The sequence below is a fragment of the Lepisosteus oculatus genome, chromosome 15 (genome assembly GCF_040954835.1).
Source record: "Lepisosteus oculatus isolate fLepOcu1 chromosome 15, fLepOcu1.hap2, whole genome shotgun sequence".
Classification (NCBI taxonomy): domain Eukaryota; kingdom Metazoa; phylum Chordata; class Actinopteri; order Semionotiformes; family Lepisosteidae; genus Lepisosteus; species Lepisosteus oculatus.
Window position 1 is genome coordinate 19354211 of NC_090710.1, and position 14764 is coordinate 19368974.

The 14764-nt window shown below is 38.7% G+C and overlaps 1 protein-coding gene across 1 annotated transcript; it reads right to left on the minus strand.

Moving 5' to 3' along the window:
* Positions 1 to 287: 287 nt before the first annotated feature.
* On the minus strand, positions 288 to 3816 carry LOC138216036 (chymotrypsin-like elastase family member 1). Its single transcript, XM_069179010.1, has 8 exons — positions 3712 to 3816; positions 3531 to 3613; positions 2984 to 3084; positions 2381 to 2500; positions 1791 to 1927; positions 1390 to 1535; positions 954 to 1103; positions 288 to 439 (listed from the first exon to the last, which is right to left on the minus strand). The coding sequence occupies exons 1-8, from the start codon at positions 3752 to 3754 to the stop codon at positions 422 to 424; spliced, it is 798 nt and encodes a 265-aa protein (XP_069035111.1). The 5' UTR covers positions 3755 to 3816; the 3' UTR covers positions 288 to 421.
* Positions 3817 to 14764: the final 10948 nt, after the last annotated feature.

A 14764-nucleotide genomic window follows, 5' to 3' on the forward strand; every position in this document is an offset into this window, starting at 1 on the left:
TTATTTTCTGATTTTAGGAAATAGAGTGGATAATGTCTTATTATCTACAAGACAAATACCCAGAGACCATCCCACTTCACTTGATCACTGCTGCCTGACACCTTTTTATTATGGGTGTGTCCATAGTCTTGAAAAGCAGTGATAGTGAATGTGGAATGGAACTAGTAGTATAAACATTATGGCACATATCTATTAATCTGTTTCTTTATTTTGGCTCTTTATTATTTACAAGCTTTTGAAGTAGGATGAAGTAGTCAGAGACGTGAAATAAAAACCATGGAAATAAATTTATTTAGCATTTAAAGTTTTATTGCTTGTATGTGTTTCGGTTACGTGCGGTAGGGATATTCTTGTCAGAAAATCAGGGACAGCTTTGTTCTGCAGTCAGAAATGTGGTCCATACACAGCTGCCCGGAATCACTTAATTATAGGCGATGGTCTATAAGAAAAGAAATATGTCATAAGAAAATAAGTACTGCAAGTGTCAGTGATGGAGAAAGATAAAAATAAGTGAACTAGTGTAGCTGGAAGCATCCATAGTTGTAGCTCAAAATTCAAGTAATACTTTTCAAACCCAGAGCTCTATAGCTCTGTAGCACTTGGTTAAATCTTTCACATTAATAATACAGTACCGTTAGCTGTACTACTATACAATTCTTGATTTCAAAGAGGTGCATTGATGCAGATAGTATTCTTGTGTTTGCATTACTTTTCAGGGTGTAGTGGAAATTTATAATTCATTCACAGAGGGCATGCATATAATAGATCATACATTAGAAAAAAAAGTCTTAATGTTCAAAATGTTTTAATCCAATCTGCTTTGATCCAAATGATCTACGCCCTTAAGTGTACTGATCTTTCAGCTAAAGAACTATATTCTGCTTTAATATGAAAATACTGAGGATAAAGAGAACACCTTGTCTTGTAAAATGCAACATTTTATGGTTACTCACATTGCTGATCCAGCTAGTGTAGGCTGAGACGCGGGTGAAGACACTGGGCTTCTGGTAAACATTGCAGCCCAGTGAAGACATGAAGGTAGAAATTCCATGAACCTCATATCTTCCATTTGTGTAGCAGTTCAGGGCTCCTCCACCATCACCCTTCAGGAGACAGAGCACAGTGTGATTGTAAGTTTAACACTGAGAATGGGCCATTACAATTATATACAAACTGCACTGCTTATCACAGGACAGTCATATAAAGAAATGAATTGAGATATCTTTGACTTCCTGAGCAAAGTAATTGTTTTCCAAGTGCAGTAGTGAAGACTTTTTCCTAAATATCTGCAATCTTGATGGCAACAAGAGGGTTTTAGTACTCAAGAAGGCTGAGTTGCTAAATGAAAAGACAGATGATGAAAGTGACAGATCTGTAGAGAATACTTACGTAACAGGCTGCTCTGTACCCATCTCCACCAGCGCAGACCATGGTGGTCTTAACAGTGGATCCCCACCAGGCGCTGCTGGAGCAGGTGGCGTAGCTCACAATGGGCAGGTAGCCCTGCTGGAGGGTGGCCGACAGCTGGCCGTAGGCTGTAAACAACATACAGAACGTCACCAACTGAGAACTCATCATCTCGAAATTCAATAAGATATAGATGATGATGATACTCTGAAGCAAGATTTTATTTTCCAAAAATGATTATAAAAGCAGTAGCGAAAAGAAATAATTTATACAAACGATTTTCCTGTTCTAGAACATTGTTGCATCAATATATTTTATTTTACCCACTTTCCCCTTAATTTAAACCAGAATTTATATTGGAAGACTTCTTGTTACAAACTTACTGCTGGTGCTTCCCCAGCCAGTGACGTAGCAGAAGTTGTTGTTGGGAAGGATGGCGCCACTGCTGGGCAGTGATGCCACAGCGACGTAGGAGTTCAGGACGGCATTCTGACTCAGTTTGAGCAAAGCGATGTCATATCTGCACACAGCACAGGGAACACAGGAGGAGACCAGTTCAGTTCAGGAAAACTCTGTACAGATACACTAGGTTATCATATGAACATCTTTCATGATCTTCCATTCAAATTGTCAAGTACAGGGTAATAGCAGGTTTTATTTGTGTTTCCATTTGTTACTTGCTTTCAATTATTATTAATCAGCAGCACACTCTTTGAAGAGATTGAAACAGGTGGGACCAGCTGCAGCACTCAGTGACACAGAGGGACCGACGCAGCAGACAGTCGTGCTGTCTGGTGCAGAATCCCCCATCCCCTGTCTGAATCCTGTTACTAATTACACTTAAACTAAGCATCATATGCATCTGCTCTTTATTATTCTGTACAACGGAATTGTTTTACAACAATTGCTAAACCATCTTCACTCATCCACAAGCTACAGTATTCATCATAAAGGGCCACAGTGTGAGACATACCCAGCAGCAAGGTTGTTAGTCCAGCTTGGGTGAATGATGATCCTTTCCACAGGAATGATTTGCTCACGTCCCTCAATCCCGTAAATATTGTGATCACCCAGGAAAGCAACCAGAGTGCCACTGTAGAAAGACAAGGTACAGATAGCAGATTAATTTCAACAATGTGTCTTTAGCAAGAACATTAATTACTCCAATTAATCTTCAGTCTGACTCCATCAGCTCCATCAATCTACAGAGCCTTTAAATACCATGAACAGACCAGGATCTTAACAGAGATTTCACAGGAAAGGTATTTTCAACAACATTTTTCACTTCCTTAACACCTGTGTGTCAAACCAAGCCAAGGTCCCAGAGTCGTGTACCTGGAACATGGCTCTAGTTATTGAAGACTTTCAGTCTCTGTATGACACTGTGAAGAGTTGTACAATGGAATGAAGCGAGATCATTTTCAATAAACTCTTCCCTCTCCTCTCACGACTTTGTTACAGGGAGATCATTTGTCAGAGTAAAGAAAGTCTCTGGTTTGTAGTTTGTAGAATCTGATTTGGAATTTCATCTTTGATCTTTTCTACTTAATTAATGCTCCAATTAGTGTTTCTCTACCTTGCAGCACAAGAGGCTGTTGTCAGAACCCAGCGGCTGTGAACCAGGACACCTCCACAGTTGTGGGGATAGCAGTTGCTGGAGCTAATACGGATCGACACCTGAGGAAGAGAAAGACACTGGATCAGGACTGGATTTCTCACAGCTCTCGTACAGGGAGTGGAACTGAAATTGCTCAGGAGGCATCTAGGAGACGTCACTGTGTGAGCCTTTAACCCAAATCTAATAGCTTTTTGTGACATTTTGGCAAATTGTTTAATTGTTAATCATGGGATTTCAATGACGAAATATATATATACTATTTTTATTAATATAAATACCTAGTGGCTAACATTAGAATATAAAGCTGATAACATTTTGATTTTAATTACTAAAAACATTCACTGGTCTACTGGGCCAGTAGTATTGCATGCTGAAGGATGGAGAGTGCCTTTAGCGTCTCCTGAGCAGAGCACATGCTACTGAGAGACAATGATTTAAACATGTCTTACTGTATGTAAGTCCTCCTGCTGTGCTGTGTATTTCGAAATGAAATCTGCTCTCTTACCTGCCAAGGCCAGGAGTTGGGTGTGGCCGTCACCCCTCCCACCACCCGCTGCGCAGTGTTATTCTGGGCATCAACAGCCCGTCCTGCAAATGAACAGAACAGAAATGATTTTTTTATCATCTTGCCAGCTTGAAATACAATACTAGGTATATACACTACTGTCATATAAAAGACAACTCACCAGACAGGACCATCAAAGCAATGAATGCAATGTAGGGAAGCATCTTGCCTGTTGTCCTTCTCCTCTTGGATAGTTTGCAGGGAGTTTCTAACTGATATTTATACCTGAAAACCTTGCAGAACACACCCCTCTCCTCTCCTCATTTACAGGAAAGTGAGATTCCGGACAGGAATGTCTTCAAACCTGCCTCTCAGCATTTTAATTTAAATAGTTTTTTTGTATTTTTTCCTTTATCTTTTTACTTTTGAATTTTGAATTTGAGACAGTATTACAAATGAAGACGTCTCTGAATGTCTTTGCTGTTCTGTCTTCATCATGAAGTACCAAGTTCATGATGGGACTATTGATAATAATAATAGTAGTACACTGTATGTACGTTCTGTATTTTATATTTATTTATTTTTTTGTAACTTTCTGGGAGCAAAAGCATTGTTCCCAATTATTGTGCAATTAAAAAAGAGGTTTATTTAAAACATTCCAGGCACCACAATTGAAACTTACAAATATGCTAAGAAAAGAGATCTTAGTGAAGTAACCCAAAATTGTGTGTCTAACTAAGTACAGTTTAGGGATGTTTTAAAGGCAGACTGGTCTAGTGTATTGGAAGGAAGATTAAATGAACAGGTGAGAAACTACAAACCAGCTGTTAATTCAAGCTAAAATCGATCATTAGAACAACTAATATGTGGACTGCCTTCTCTTTTTGTCAATGACTGGGAAACTGAGGGCGCTGAAGCAGGGCAATTGGAGAGAGTCTCTTGCAATATTGAGTGAGAATAAGAGCCACAGATGACAAAGATAAGGGTGCACAAACCAGAGAAGAGCCAGCAATGTAGACACTATTGTTCCATTCCTGCAGGTAGCAGCTTCCCTAAGTGAAAGCTGTTTGTAGTAATCTGAGCTGCTAAGGCCAGATCAAGAATTATGGATATGCCCATGTAGTCTTCCAATTCGTGCTGGCACTGTGCAGCACAAGACAGCGCAGTATACAAGAGGAATGAATGATGAAATGGGATGGGAGGTGCAGAGTTGGGGAGGGGCAGTGGAGCCGTTTGGGGGAACAGGATTCTGGTGGGCTGGGCGGTAACAGATTGAGGGAGAAAATTGGGGACTGACCCAGGACTGATAACTCTCAAGGGGCAAAGGGGATCTTTTCAAGATGGAAAAATGTTCAAATTTGGCATGCTGGCTGAGTAAAGAGTGGGTGTCCGATTAAGGTGGGCCTTAAGGTGAAATTTCATTTTCCAGACCTGGAAAAGATTTGAAAAATGATCAAATATCCATTAAGTGTCGGAAAACTCCTGGATTTTTTTTTTAATTGACCCAAAATGGTCATGGCTGTATAATGTAATTTTGTTCATAAGTTAGCGAACTTTTAAAGAGAGGCTGTGGCGTCAGACCCTCTTACAGGACTTTTATAACGAGCTGTAAGTTAGCCTAGCACCCATGTCAAATCGCGGGGTAATTGTGTTTTCAGTGACCTCTGGTTAACAGATGAAAGATACAAGATATGGCTCCAAAAAGATGAAGACCCAGGACGTGTGAGAATTATGCGGGAAAAGAAGTTATGAGAAAGTCATGGAAAAGTTTTGGAATTTTGTTGGTAAAAATGAGTGGGGAACCCTAATGCAAGCTACTATACAGTATATTCACATTCTGCAACATTCATTGATCTTGAACACAAAGACCATTTGTCAAATAAAACAAGTATCTTTATTTTAGTCATTATTGCATTTCAATAAATATATTTACTGCAGGCTTACAAGAGTATTGAAGTTGAAACATTCAGTATAGGGCATTTCATTCTGAATTCTTGAAATACCGCATGCTTGATGAAAACTTCAAAGAATTATGAAGCTGTCATCTTAAGAATTTCAGCTCTGTACTGAATGTGCCATACTATGAGGAAATAAGTGTAGAACAATGACATAGATTCTTAGAACTACACGTGCATCTTCAAACTTTCTTTACAGAAAATTAATGTATTAAAGGGGATTACCACAGGAACTGAACAGGCAGGTATTTCCAGGACACATTGGTTTACTATGACACAGGGCACCTTAGCAAAATAATAGATCTCTCCACTTGTCTCAGTCTTTTTATTTAAGTTTTCCTGCATATTATTGTTGTTGGTTTCTATGTACTGTATTTTTATAACATTCTAGACATTAGTAGGAATATTATTTGTAGATTCGCTCTGTCTATATTATCCTTTTTAATTTTCCAGTCTGGGAGACTTCCAGTAATTTGTAATAAGTGTATTTACTTTGTATTTTCCATTAGTACATTCTTGTGAATTGTTCTACAACTACTGACGTAGAAGTGGAGGAGGTGAAAATTGAAATGAGAAAATGTGAATTCAAACATCAGCTAAATTGATGACATCACTCACATCTTCAAAATAAAATACAAAGTAGCTTTGGAATCCATTCACCGATTGATTCTAAAAATTATTATAGTTGAACACCATGCAGCCAGCACCTCAGCAATCTGTCTCAAAGTGCCTGGCATAACATGAAGTCCTCCTGTCACTCTACTTTTGTAATAATATAATTCCTTACATTTATATAGCATTTTTCTGGACACTCCACTCATGAATTGGCTACATTACTCTGCTCTCCTCCCCACTGATAGCTGATGTGTGGTGAGCGTTCTGGCGCACTATGGCTGCCGTCGCATCATCCAGGTGGATGCTGCACATTGGTGGTGGTGGAGGGGAGTCCCCATTACCTGTAAAGCGCTTTGAGTGGAGTGTCCAGAAAAGCGCTATATAAGTGTAAGCAATTATTATTATTATTATTAAACCACTTTAAGGTAACCTCTTCCAGGAACAACCTTAGTTTGTCCCAGGAGGTCTCCATCCACATACTGACCTGGCTCACACCTGCTGAGCTTCAGTGGGCTGTCATCTGTGAGCTGCAGGATGATATGGCTGCTGGCATGATAGTCCTGCCTCTGTTGTTTGTAGACCATGTGCAGATGGGAAGTAAAGACAGAGTAGAAGAACAAAGTAATGTAGCCAATTCATAGAGGGGGGGTTATTAGGAGGCATGGGAAATTTGTTCAGGACGCCGGGGTTACACCCTTACTCTTATCGAGAGTCATTTACTGTATAGTGTCCATGACCCACACAGACTGCAGCTGACCCTACTGACCCCACTAACCTCTTCTAGGAACAACTTTCCCAGGAGGTCTCTCATCCAGGTACTGATCAGGCTCACACCTGCTTAGCTTCAGTGGGTTGCCAATTGTAAATTGCAGGCTGACATGGCTGCTGGCTATCTTTCACAACAACAACATTACTTTATTATCCCTATACAATTTCTTGCATTAGGAATTCGTCTTTTTGCATACCCCAGCTTGCTCTCCATGAGACACAGACAGGGAGAGAAGCTTGGGGTCAGAGCGCAGGGTCAGCTATTGTACAGCACCCCTGGAACAGTTGGGGTTAAGGGCCTTGCTCAGGGGCCCAACGGAGTAGGATTCCTCTGCTGGCTGTGGGATTTGAACCGCCAACCTTCCAGCCACAGGCGCAGATCCTTAGTCACAGAGCCACCGCTCCATGGCCCACAGTTGCTCCCACTCAGAAGGAACGAGTACATCCAGTACTATACGATTCCCACTTCTGTGCCCTGCTGCTCATAATATAACCCTGTCTATGGCTCTCAAGCAAGGATGCTATTTTTTTCTCCCATCTCTTGTGGAGACAAAATCTCCTTATTATACAATTATAATCCCATACCGAATAGAATTGGAGTTGGAGCTGTGGATTCAACAGGGCTTCTCAGAACTCTGCAAGTTCACACCACAGACCTCATAGGAAACTGTGGGCATCAATTACATCAACAATGTTGAAGAATACTGGACCAGCTCTCCTGCAGGGAGCATCAAACTGTCTGTGACCATTCGTGCTCTCAGTAGAGCATCACTCAAGAGACAAACCTGTTTTTTAAGAACTGTTTTCATTTTTCAGATAAAATTGTTTCACTTTCTCTTACCTATGGTCTACCATGTCATATCTTTTTCTTCTAGAATGTGTAACTCTTGTCTCCAAGCCGTTAAAAACAATAAAAACACTACTCTTTTTAACACTACTGTTAAAGAGAAGATGTTCTCTTCTTATAGATTCAACTAGTTGAATTGCTTTATCTTTTAGTGTTATTGGTAATGCTTGTATATACGGTAACAGAAAAGTTTACATCTTGCTAGTTACTTATAAATGTATGCATACAATTATCCAATTTTGGAGTATAGGAAAAAGTAATAATTCCCCACTTATATTAAGGAAGATTAAGTTTAAGAGTGTATTCCAGTGGTTATGATGAAGAGATTATTATTATTAGACAAATCTGTCTCAATTAAGTTGAAAATGCTTTTTACAAGGCAAATATCTGTCTCTGAAGAGGGTATGAAAGGTACTAAATAACAATTGGAACAAATTGTGGGGAATGTCAACTCTCAGGAGCAGAGGATGAAATGGGGTCCATATAGGTGACCGGTTTTGGTCACATGATAGTCTCCCAACTCATACATAAGTGACAGAAATTCTGATTGTAAATGGCAGTGTCCCTCTATGTATAATGACTAGATGTCGTACTAATTATAGCATTTACATCATTCCTTATAATGGGTGTTAGGAAACATTTCTGTTTTGAATGAGAGTATGGTCATAGTTTAAGGTGTGAATTTTCTTCTCATTATGTACACGTTCTGAGTCAACATGTGGACGATGTACAGGTGTGCGAATGATTTATACTATACTGTACATGCATCTAACTCCCAAAACTTAATAAACACTGCTGCAGAAAACCTAAATCAAAGTTTTTAAGAGAGTATTTTTTTCACTTTCAAGAATTCTGAAGCTGCTGCATGTTAGGCATTTCAACTGAACGTGCCGTGTGACAAGGAAGTAAGTGTTGAACAAGTGAAGTTAATTCCCAGAATTGAGAATCTTCAAAATCTTACAGCCTTAAGTTGACAAACAAGTATTTCCAGCATACTGGTACACGAATAACAATAGATCTCTGCACCTGTGCCTGTCTTTCTTGAGTACTGCATTTCTGTAAATTAAATTCCATAATCGGCAAAGGTTGTGACCAGACAACACCTCTTTTAAATTAGAAATCCAAATAGCTTTGGTACAGTATGTTCTTCGCATGTCGATTGGGAAATTAACAAATGTAATGTTAAGGACCATACATTTTCAATTAATTCCGTACTCATACGGTATATAGCTCTTTTTCTGGGCACTCCACTCAGTGTGATTTACAGGTAATGGACTTCCCTCCACCACCAATGTGCAGCCCCACCTGGATGATGTGACGGTTTTATATCTCATCTGAAGGACGGTGTCTTTATTCAGCTCAATTAATCATTGCACTTTAGTCAACGCTAACCACAATTTGTTTAACTACTGTGTTGTATAGTTTTAACAGTTCTTACCTTAATTTCAATTTTACAGTTGTATCAATGAATCTGAGCTTTTCTTTGGCTTTCTCTGTGGGTCTTTTTAAGAGCATATTTAATTTGTCTAAGTTCTGAAGAGTTTTGATATTCAATATCCGAGATCTCAGGACACCAGGGACATTAATGGAGTCCCTTGATCTGGGAGTGTTTAATCAGAAATCCCACCTACTGTTCACTACAAATAAACTATCTTTGAACAAGACCAATAAAGACAGATACTTTATTGATCCCGTGAGGGAAGTTGCAGTGCAACAGCAGCTTTACACAGACAACACAGCCACAGTGTAACGAATGATACAATAATAATAATAGTACAATACAATCAGTACAGTGAGGGGTGCACTAAAAGAGTTACTCACAGTCCGGACGCACAAAGAACAAACTAGAACAGAACAGTATGCAGAAAAATCGTATCACACATATGAACATAAATATAGATATAGATATAAATATAAATATAAATACAGTATGAAAGATACATTTACATTAATGTTGTTGCTTACATACTGTATAATTTAACATATTTAAAAAGTATCCAATTGAAGTAACATGAAACCACAAAATTATGCTGTTTAATTGTACTATGCTAGATATTATAGCCAGCAGCTATATCACCCTGCAGCTCACAACTGGCAACCCACTGAAGCTCAGCAGGTGTGAGCCTGGTCAGTACCTGGATGGGAGACCTCCTGGGAAAAACTAAGGTTGCTGCTGGAAGAGGTGTTAGTGGGGCCAGCAGGGGGCGCTTACCCTGCGGTCCATGTGGGTCCTAATGCCATAGTATAGTGACAGGGACACTATACTGCAAACAGGCGCAGTCCTTCTGATGAGATGTAAAACTGAGGTCCTGACTCTCTGTGGTCATTAAAAATCCCAGGGCGTTTCTCGTAGAGAAAGAGTAGGGGTGTACCCTGGTGTCCTGGCCAAATTTCCCATTGGCCCTTACCAATCATGTCCTCCTAGTAATCCCCCTCTATGAATTGGCTACATTAGTCTGTTCTCCTCCCCACTGATCGCTGATGTGTGGTGAGCGTTCTGGTGCGCTATGGCTGCCGTCGCATCATCCAGGTGGGACTGCACATTGGTGGTGGTAGAGGTGAGTCCCCATTACCTGTAAAGAGCTTTGAGTGGAGTGTCCAGAAAATGTGCTATATAAGTGTAAGCAATTATTACTATAATTATTATTATTAATAATAATTATTATTTATTTTTTCATTTTTCAGCTAACCGAATATGTAACTTTTTTCTTCTACAGGGCATAAACACATCTTACAGTAATAATGAAAACCGCCAACTGGTAATACCTGTTTGTCAAGCCATTTGTAACCAGTGTGTTTGGATTTTTGTAATTGTAGCCTAGTGCAGTTATTTTGTCTTCAATTTCATGTTTCACTCTCCTTTTGTCACTGAATATCTTGACACATTGTCTTCAATGTCAAGGTTTGTGTCTGATGCAATGCTGTTTTAGCAAATTGTTCTTGCTGTCACATTGTTTCCTCCCAGTGATGGTAAGTGAGTCAGCTGAATGGGCTTGTCTTGATGCAATGTTCCCTGTTAGCAGGTCACATAATTGTTCTTTTAATCATATTATTAAACTTTTTCTGATTAGGATAGTCAGAATTTGAAATTTTACAAAGCACATAATTTGGTTAAGCCCCAGTTGCACATCTCAAAGAAAAGTATCTGCATCACTCAACTGAAAACTAACCAAAATGTGGCAAAGTCTGAAGAACATGATTACATTGTGTGGTGACGATAAGGTGTGTTAATAATAAAAAAGTGTTGCTTCACTTTTTACATACAGTACACATCTTCATTCCATACAAATAGTGTACTTTCAACAAAATTGAACACTTTCTTTACCAAATAATTCTCACCTGAAAGACACATGAAAATAATTATGATGCTGAACATCATCTGTTTATGCCAGAGCAGAAAGAAGCCAGTTTGTATTAATTTGAACTTTCCACACAGCTTGTACTTGAACTCGCATGGTAAGAAATCTTGGCCAGGATTTGATCCCACAACCTTTCACATGATTTCAGAGCTGGAAGCCCGTTTCCACCAGGGAGTAAAAACAAAAACGCGCTATGGTATCTCGCAATTGCGACTTCGAAAAAGCCATTTCATTGTCCTTCTGTTATTGTAATGGATTCGGGTTCTAGGGCTTGTGCCCTCGCCGCTCCCACCCTAGTTCGTGCTTCACTGCAAGGGCTTGAACCCAGGTCTTGCCACCTGAGCTAAAGAAGACCTTCTTTTTTAAGTAAAAAAGGAATTGTACCAAAAATTGTTTTGAATAAATGTGCAAAATGTTGTTAAACATTTAAAGGTAAATGTTAAATTTAAAAGTTTTGTAAGGTACTAAATAAAAAAAACAAAAAAAAACAAGGTATGCATGATGAGAATACACAAAGAGAGAAGACAGTACATGGAAGTACTGAGTATAGTAGGAGCAGACTGGTAAAGAACAGAACCAGTTAAGTAAAGGCTCTTCTAAAGAAGAAGGGTTTGAATCTTTTATTTTTGCAATGTACATGGATTTCACCCTCTGTTCCTGAGAGATGGTTTACCCCACTATTATTTGTTACAATGTTTATTTAGTAAATTCCATACTCTCTTCAGAGAGGACATCTATTGCTCTTAATCTTTTATAACATACTGTAAGTGAAATCTGTTACTTTTGCCTTTAAAGTTACATGATGTATACATTTTTAAGTAATCATGAAAAAGTAATATTTTCAGTTATATGAAAGTGTTACCAAAAACACCATAATATATTGCAACTTAACCTGTTGAATCTGTAAGAAGAGAATGTCCAAGTTATTGTTTATGACAGTAGTGCTGGAATGCTTGGATTCCACTGATTATGGAACAATGCCTAAGTAAAGCTCTGTATTCTTCAACATCAACATGAACAGAATACCTCCTTTGTTTGTAAAGGCTTGGAGACAAGAGTTACACATTCTAGAAGAAAAACGCATACAGTAGACATGGTAGACTATAAGTAAGAGAAACTGAAACAATTTTATCTTAAAATTGAAAACACTTTAAAAAAAAAGGTTTCTCTCTTGAGTGATGCTCTTAGAGCACGAATGGTCACAGACAGTTTGATGCTCCCTGCAGAAGAGCTTGGCCAGTATTCTTCAGCAGCGTTGAGTTACTGGGAAAAACGTTGTTGATATAAATGATGCCCACAGTTGCCTATGAGGTCTGTGGTGTGAACTTGCAGAGTTCTGAGTAGCTCTGTTGAATCTTCAGCTCCAACTCCAATTCTATTAGGTTTGGTCTTATAAGCCAGTCAGCAGCCATATCACTCTGCAACTCACAACTGGCAACCCACTGAAGCTCAGCAAGTGTGAGCCTGGTCAGTACCTGGATGGGAGACCTCCTGGGGAAAAACTAAGGTTGCTGCTGGAAGAGGTGTGAGTCGGGCCAGCAGGGGGCGCCCACCCTGCAGTCCATGTGGGTCCTAATGCCCCAGTATAGTGACAAACAGGCGCCATCCTTCTGATGAGACCTAAAACCGAGGTTCTGACTCTTGTGGTCATTAAAAATCCCAGGGCATTTCTCGAAAAGAGGAGGGGTGTAACCCTGGTGTCTTGGCTAAATTTCCCATTGGCCCTTATCAATCATGGCCTCCTAATAATCCCCATCTATGAATTTGCTTCATTACTCTGCTCTCTTCCTCACTGATAGCTGATGTGTGGTGAGCGTACTGGTGTACTATAGCTCCCATTGCATCATCCAGGTGGGGGCTGCACACTGATGGTGTTGGAGGGGAGTCCCCATTACCTGTAAAGCGCTTTCAGTGGAGTGTCCAGAAAAGCGCTATATAAGTGTAAGCAATTATTAAATATTATTATAATTGTATAAGAAGAGGATATCAAGCCAATTTAAGAATATGATCCTGACTCAAGCCATGCTATGCAAGCAAATTATAAAGATAAATTATAATCCCACCCAGATACTTAGCAAATTCTGAGTGTTACATAACATGTGATTTCAATATTCTCTGGTACTGCTTTATAAAAAATATGCTTAAAGACCTGGTGGCAAACTTAAAAAGACAGGACAAACAAATGTTTACAATGATAAATAATACACAATGTTTACACACACTGTGATGGAATGGGTTTATCTTTGCTGTGTCTGTCACCAATACATCTTTCGATATATCCAGGGGAGAAAGGGTATCGATGTGTGAGAATAATGAAAGGGTACTGCTGTGGTTGATTTCAGCATAACAGTCACCATACTGTATATCAGTACCATCTTAGCCCAAGGATTTCACAGAATACAGTTCAAAGTGTGTTGTCACCGTATGCGTCATTGGGTTGGAAATTAAGCACTATTACCTGGTCAATAAAATGTTAATAAACATCATAGAAGAAGCAAATGAAATGTACAGAGATTTAGATGAAATTCAAAATTGGGCAAACACCTGACACTCTTTATATAACACTTAAAGTGCTACTCTTTGCGTGCAGGTAGCACAAACATAAACACTGAATACAAAAAGGGAAACCCTGAGACAGAATAGCCTACTTATGAAAAAGACGTAACTTTTTATGTTGACACATAATTTAATATTAACAATAATAATTAACTTTATTTTATATAGTGCCTTTAAAAGTGGCTTCTCAAAGTGCTTCACGGAAAGAACCAAAAAAAATAAACAATAAAGATCTTTCTTTGTCTTTATTATTTTGACTTACAGTAGTTGAAGATCAGATCACATTTTAGGAGCTAGAAATCCAGATAATTCTAAAGGGTTCACAAACCTTTTCTCACAACTGTACATCTAACTTTGAAGTAAAGGAAAAAGTATCAGATTTTGTATCTATATTATGAAAACTTAAGAGTGAGGGTTAAGACAAAGATTAAGTTTAAGATTGAATTTCAGTGGTTATTATGAACAGATTATTATTATTATTATTATTATTATTATTATTATCATTATACTCATCTGTCTCAATTAAGTTGGAAAATCTTTTGTCAAAGGAAATATTATCTGCCTCTGAAGAAGGTATGGAAGGTACTATATAAAAATTGAAACAACTCATTGTGGGGTAAAAAAACTCTCAGGAGCAGAAGATGAAATCCATGTGTATTGCAGAAAAAGCCTTCCAGTGTTCAGGATAGTTTGGGGTCCATATAAGTGACCGGTTTTGGTCACATGATAGCTTCCTAACCCACACATAAGTGACAGAAATTCTGATTATAAATGTCATTGTCCCTCTATGTATAATGACTAGATGTTGTAGTTCATTATAGCATTAACATCATTCCTTATAATGGGTGTTAGGAAACATTTCTGTTTTGAATGAGAGTATGTTAATAGTTTAAGGTGTGAATTTACTTCTCATTATGTATACGTTCTGAGTCAACATCTCGCAATGACTGATCCTCTTATTTATGGCCGGATGAATGGACCTCTTCAAGATAGAATGTCAGAGCTTAGAAAGGAGTCAAAGTAAAGGAACAAAACTGACCCAGGGACAAAACAAGTGCAATTTGTTATTAATGCATGACACCTGCTTATTGTTGATGAATCCACAGCCTTGGACAGCAGTTATGAATTCTTAAT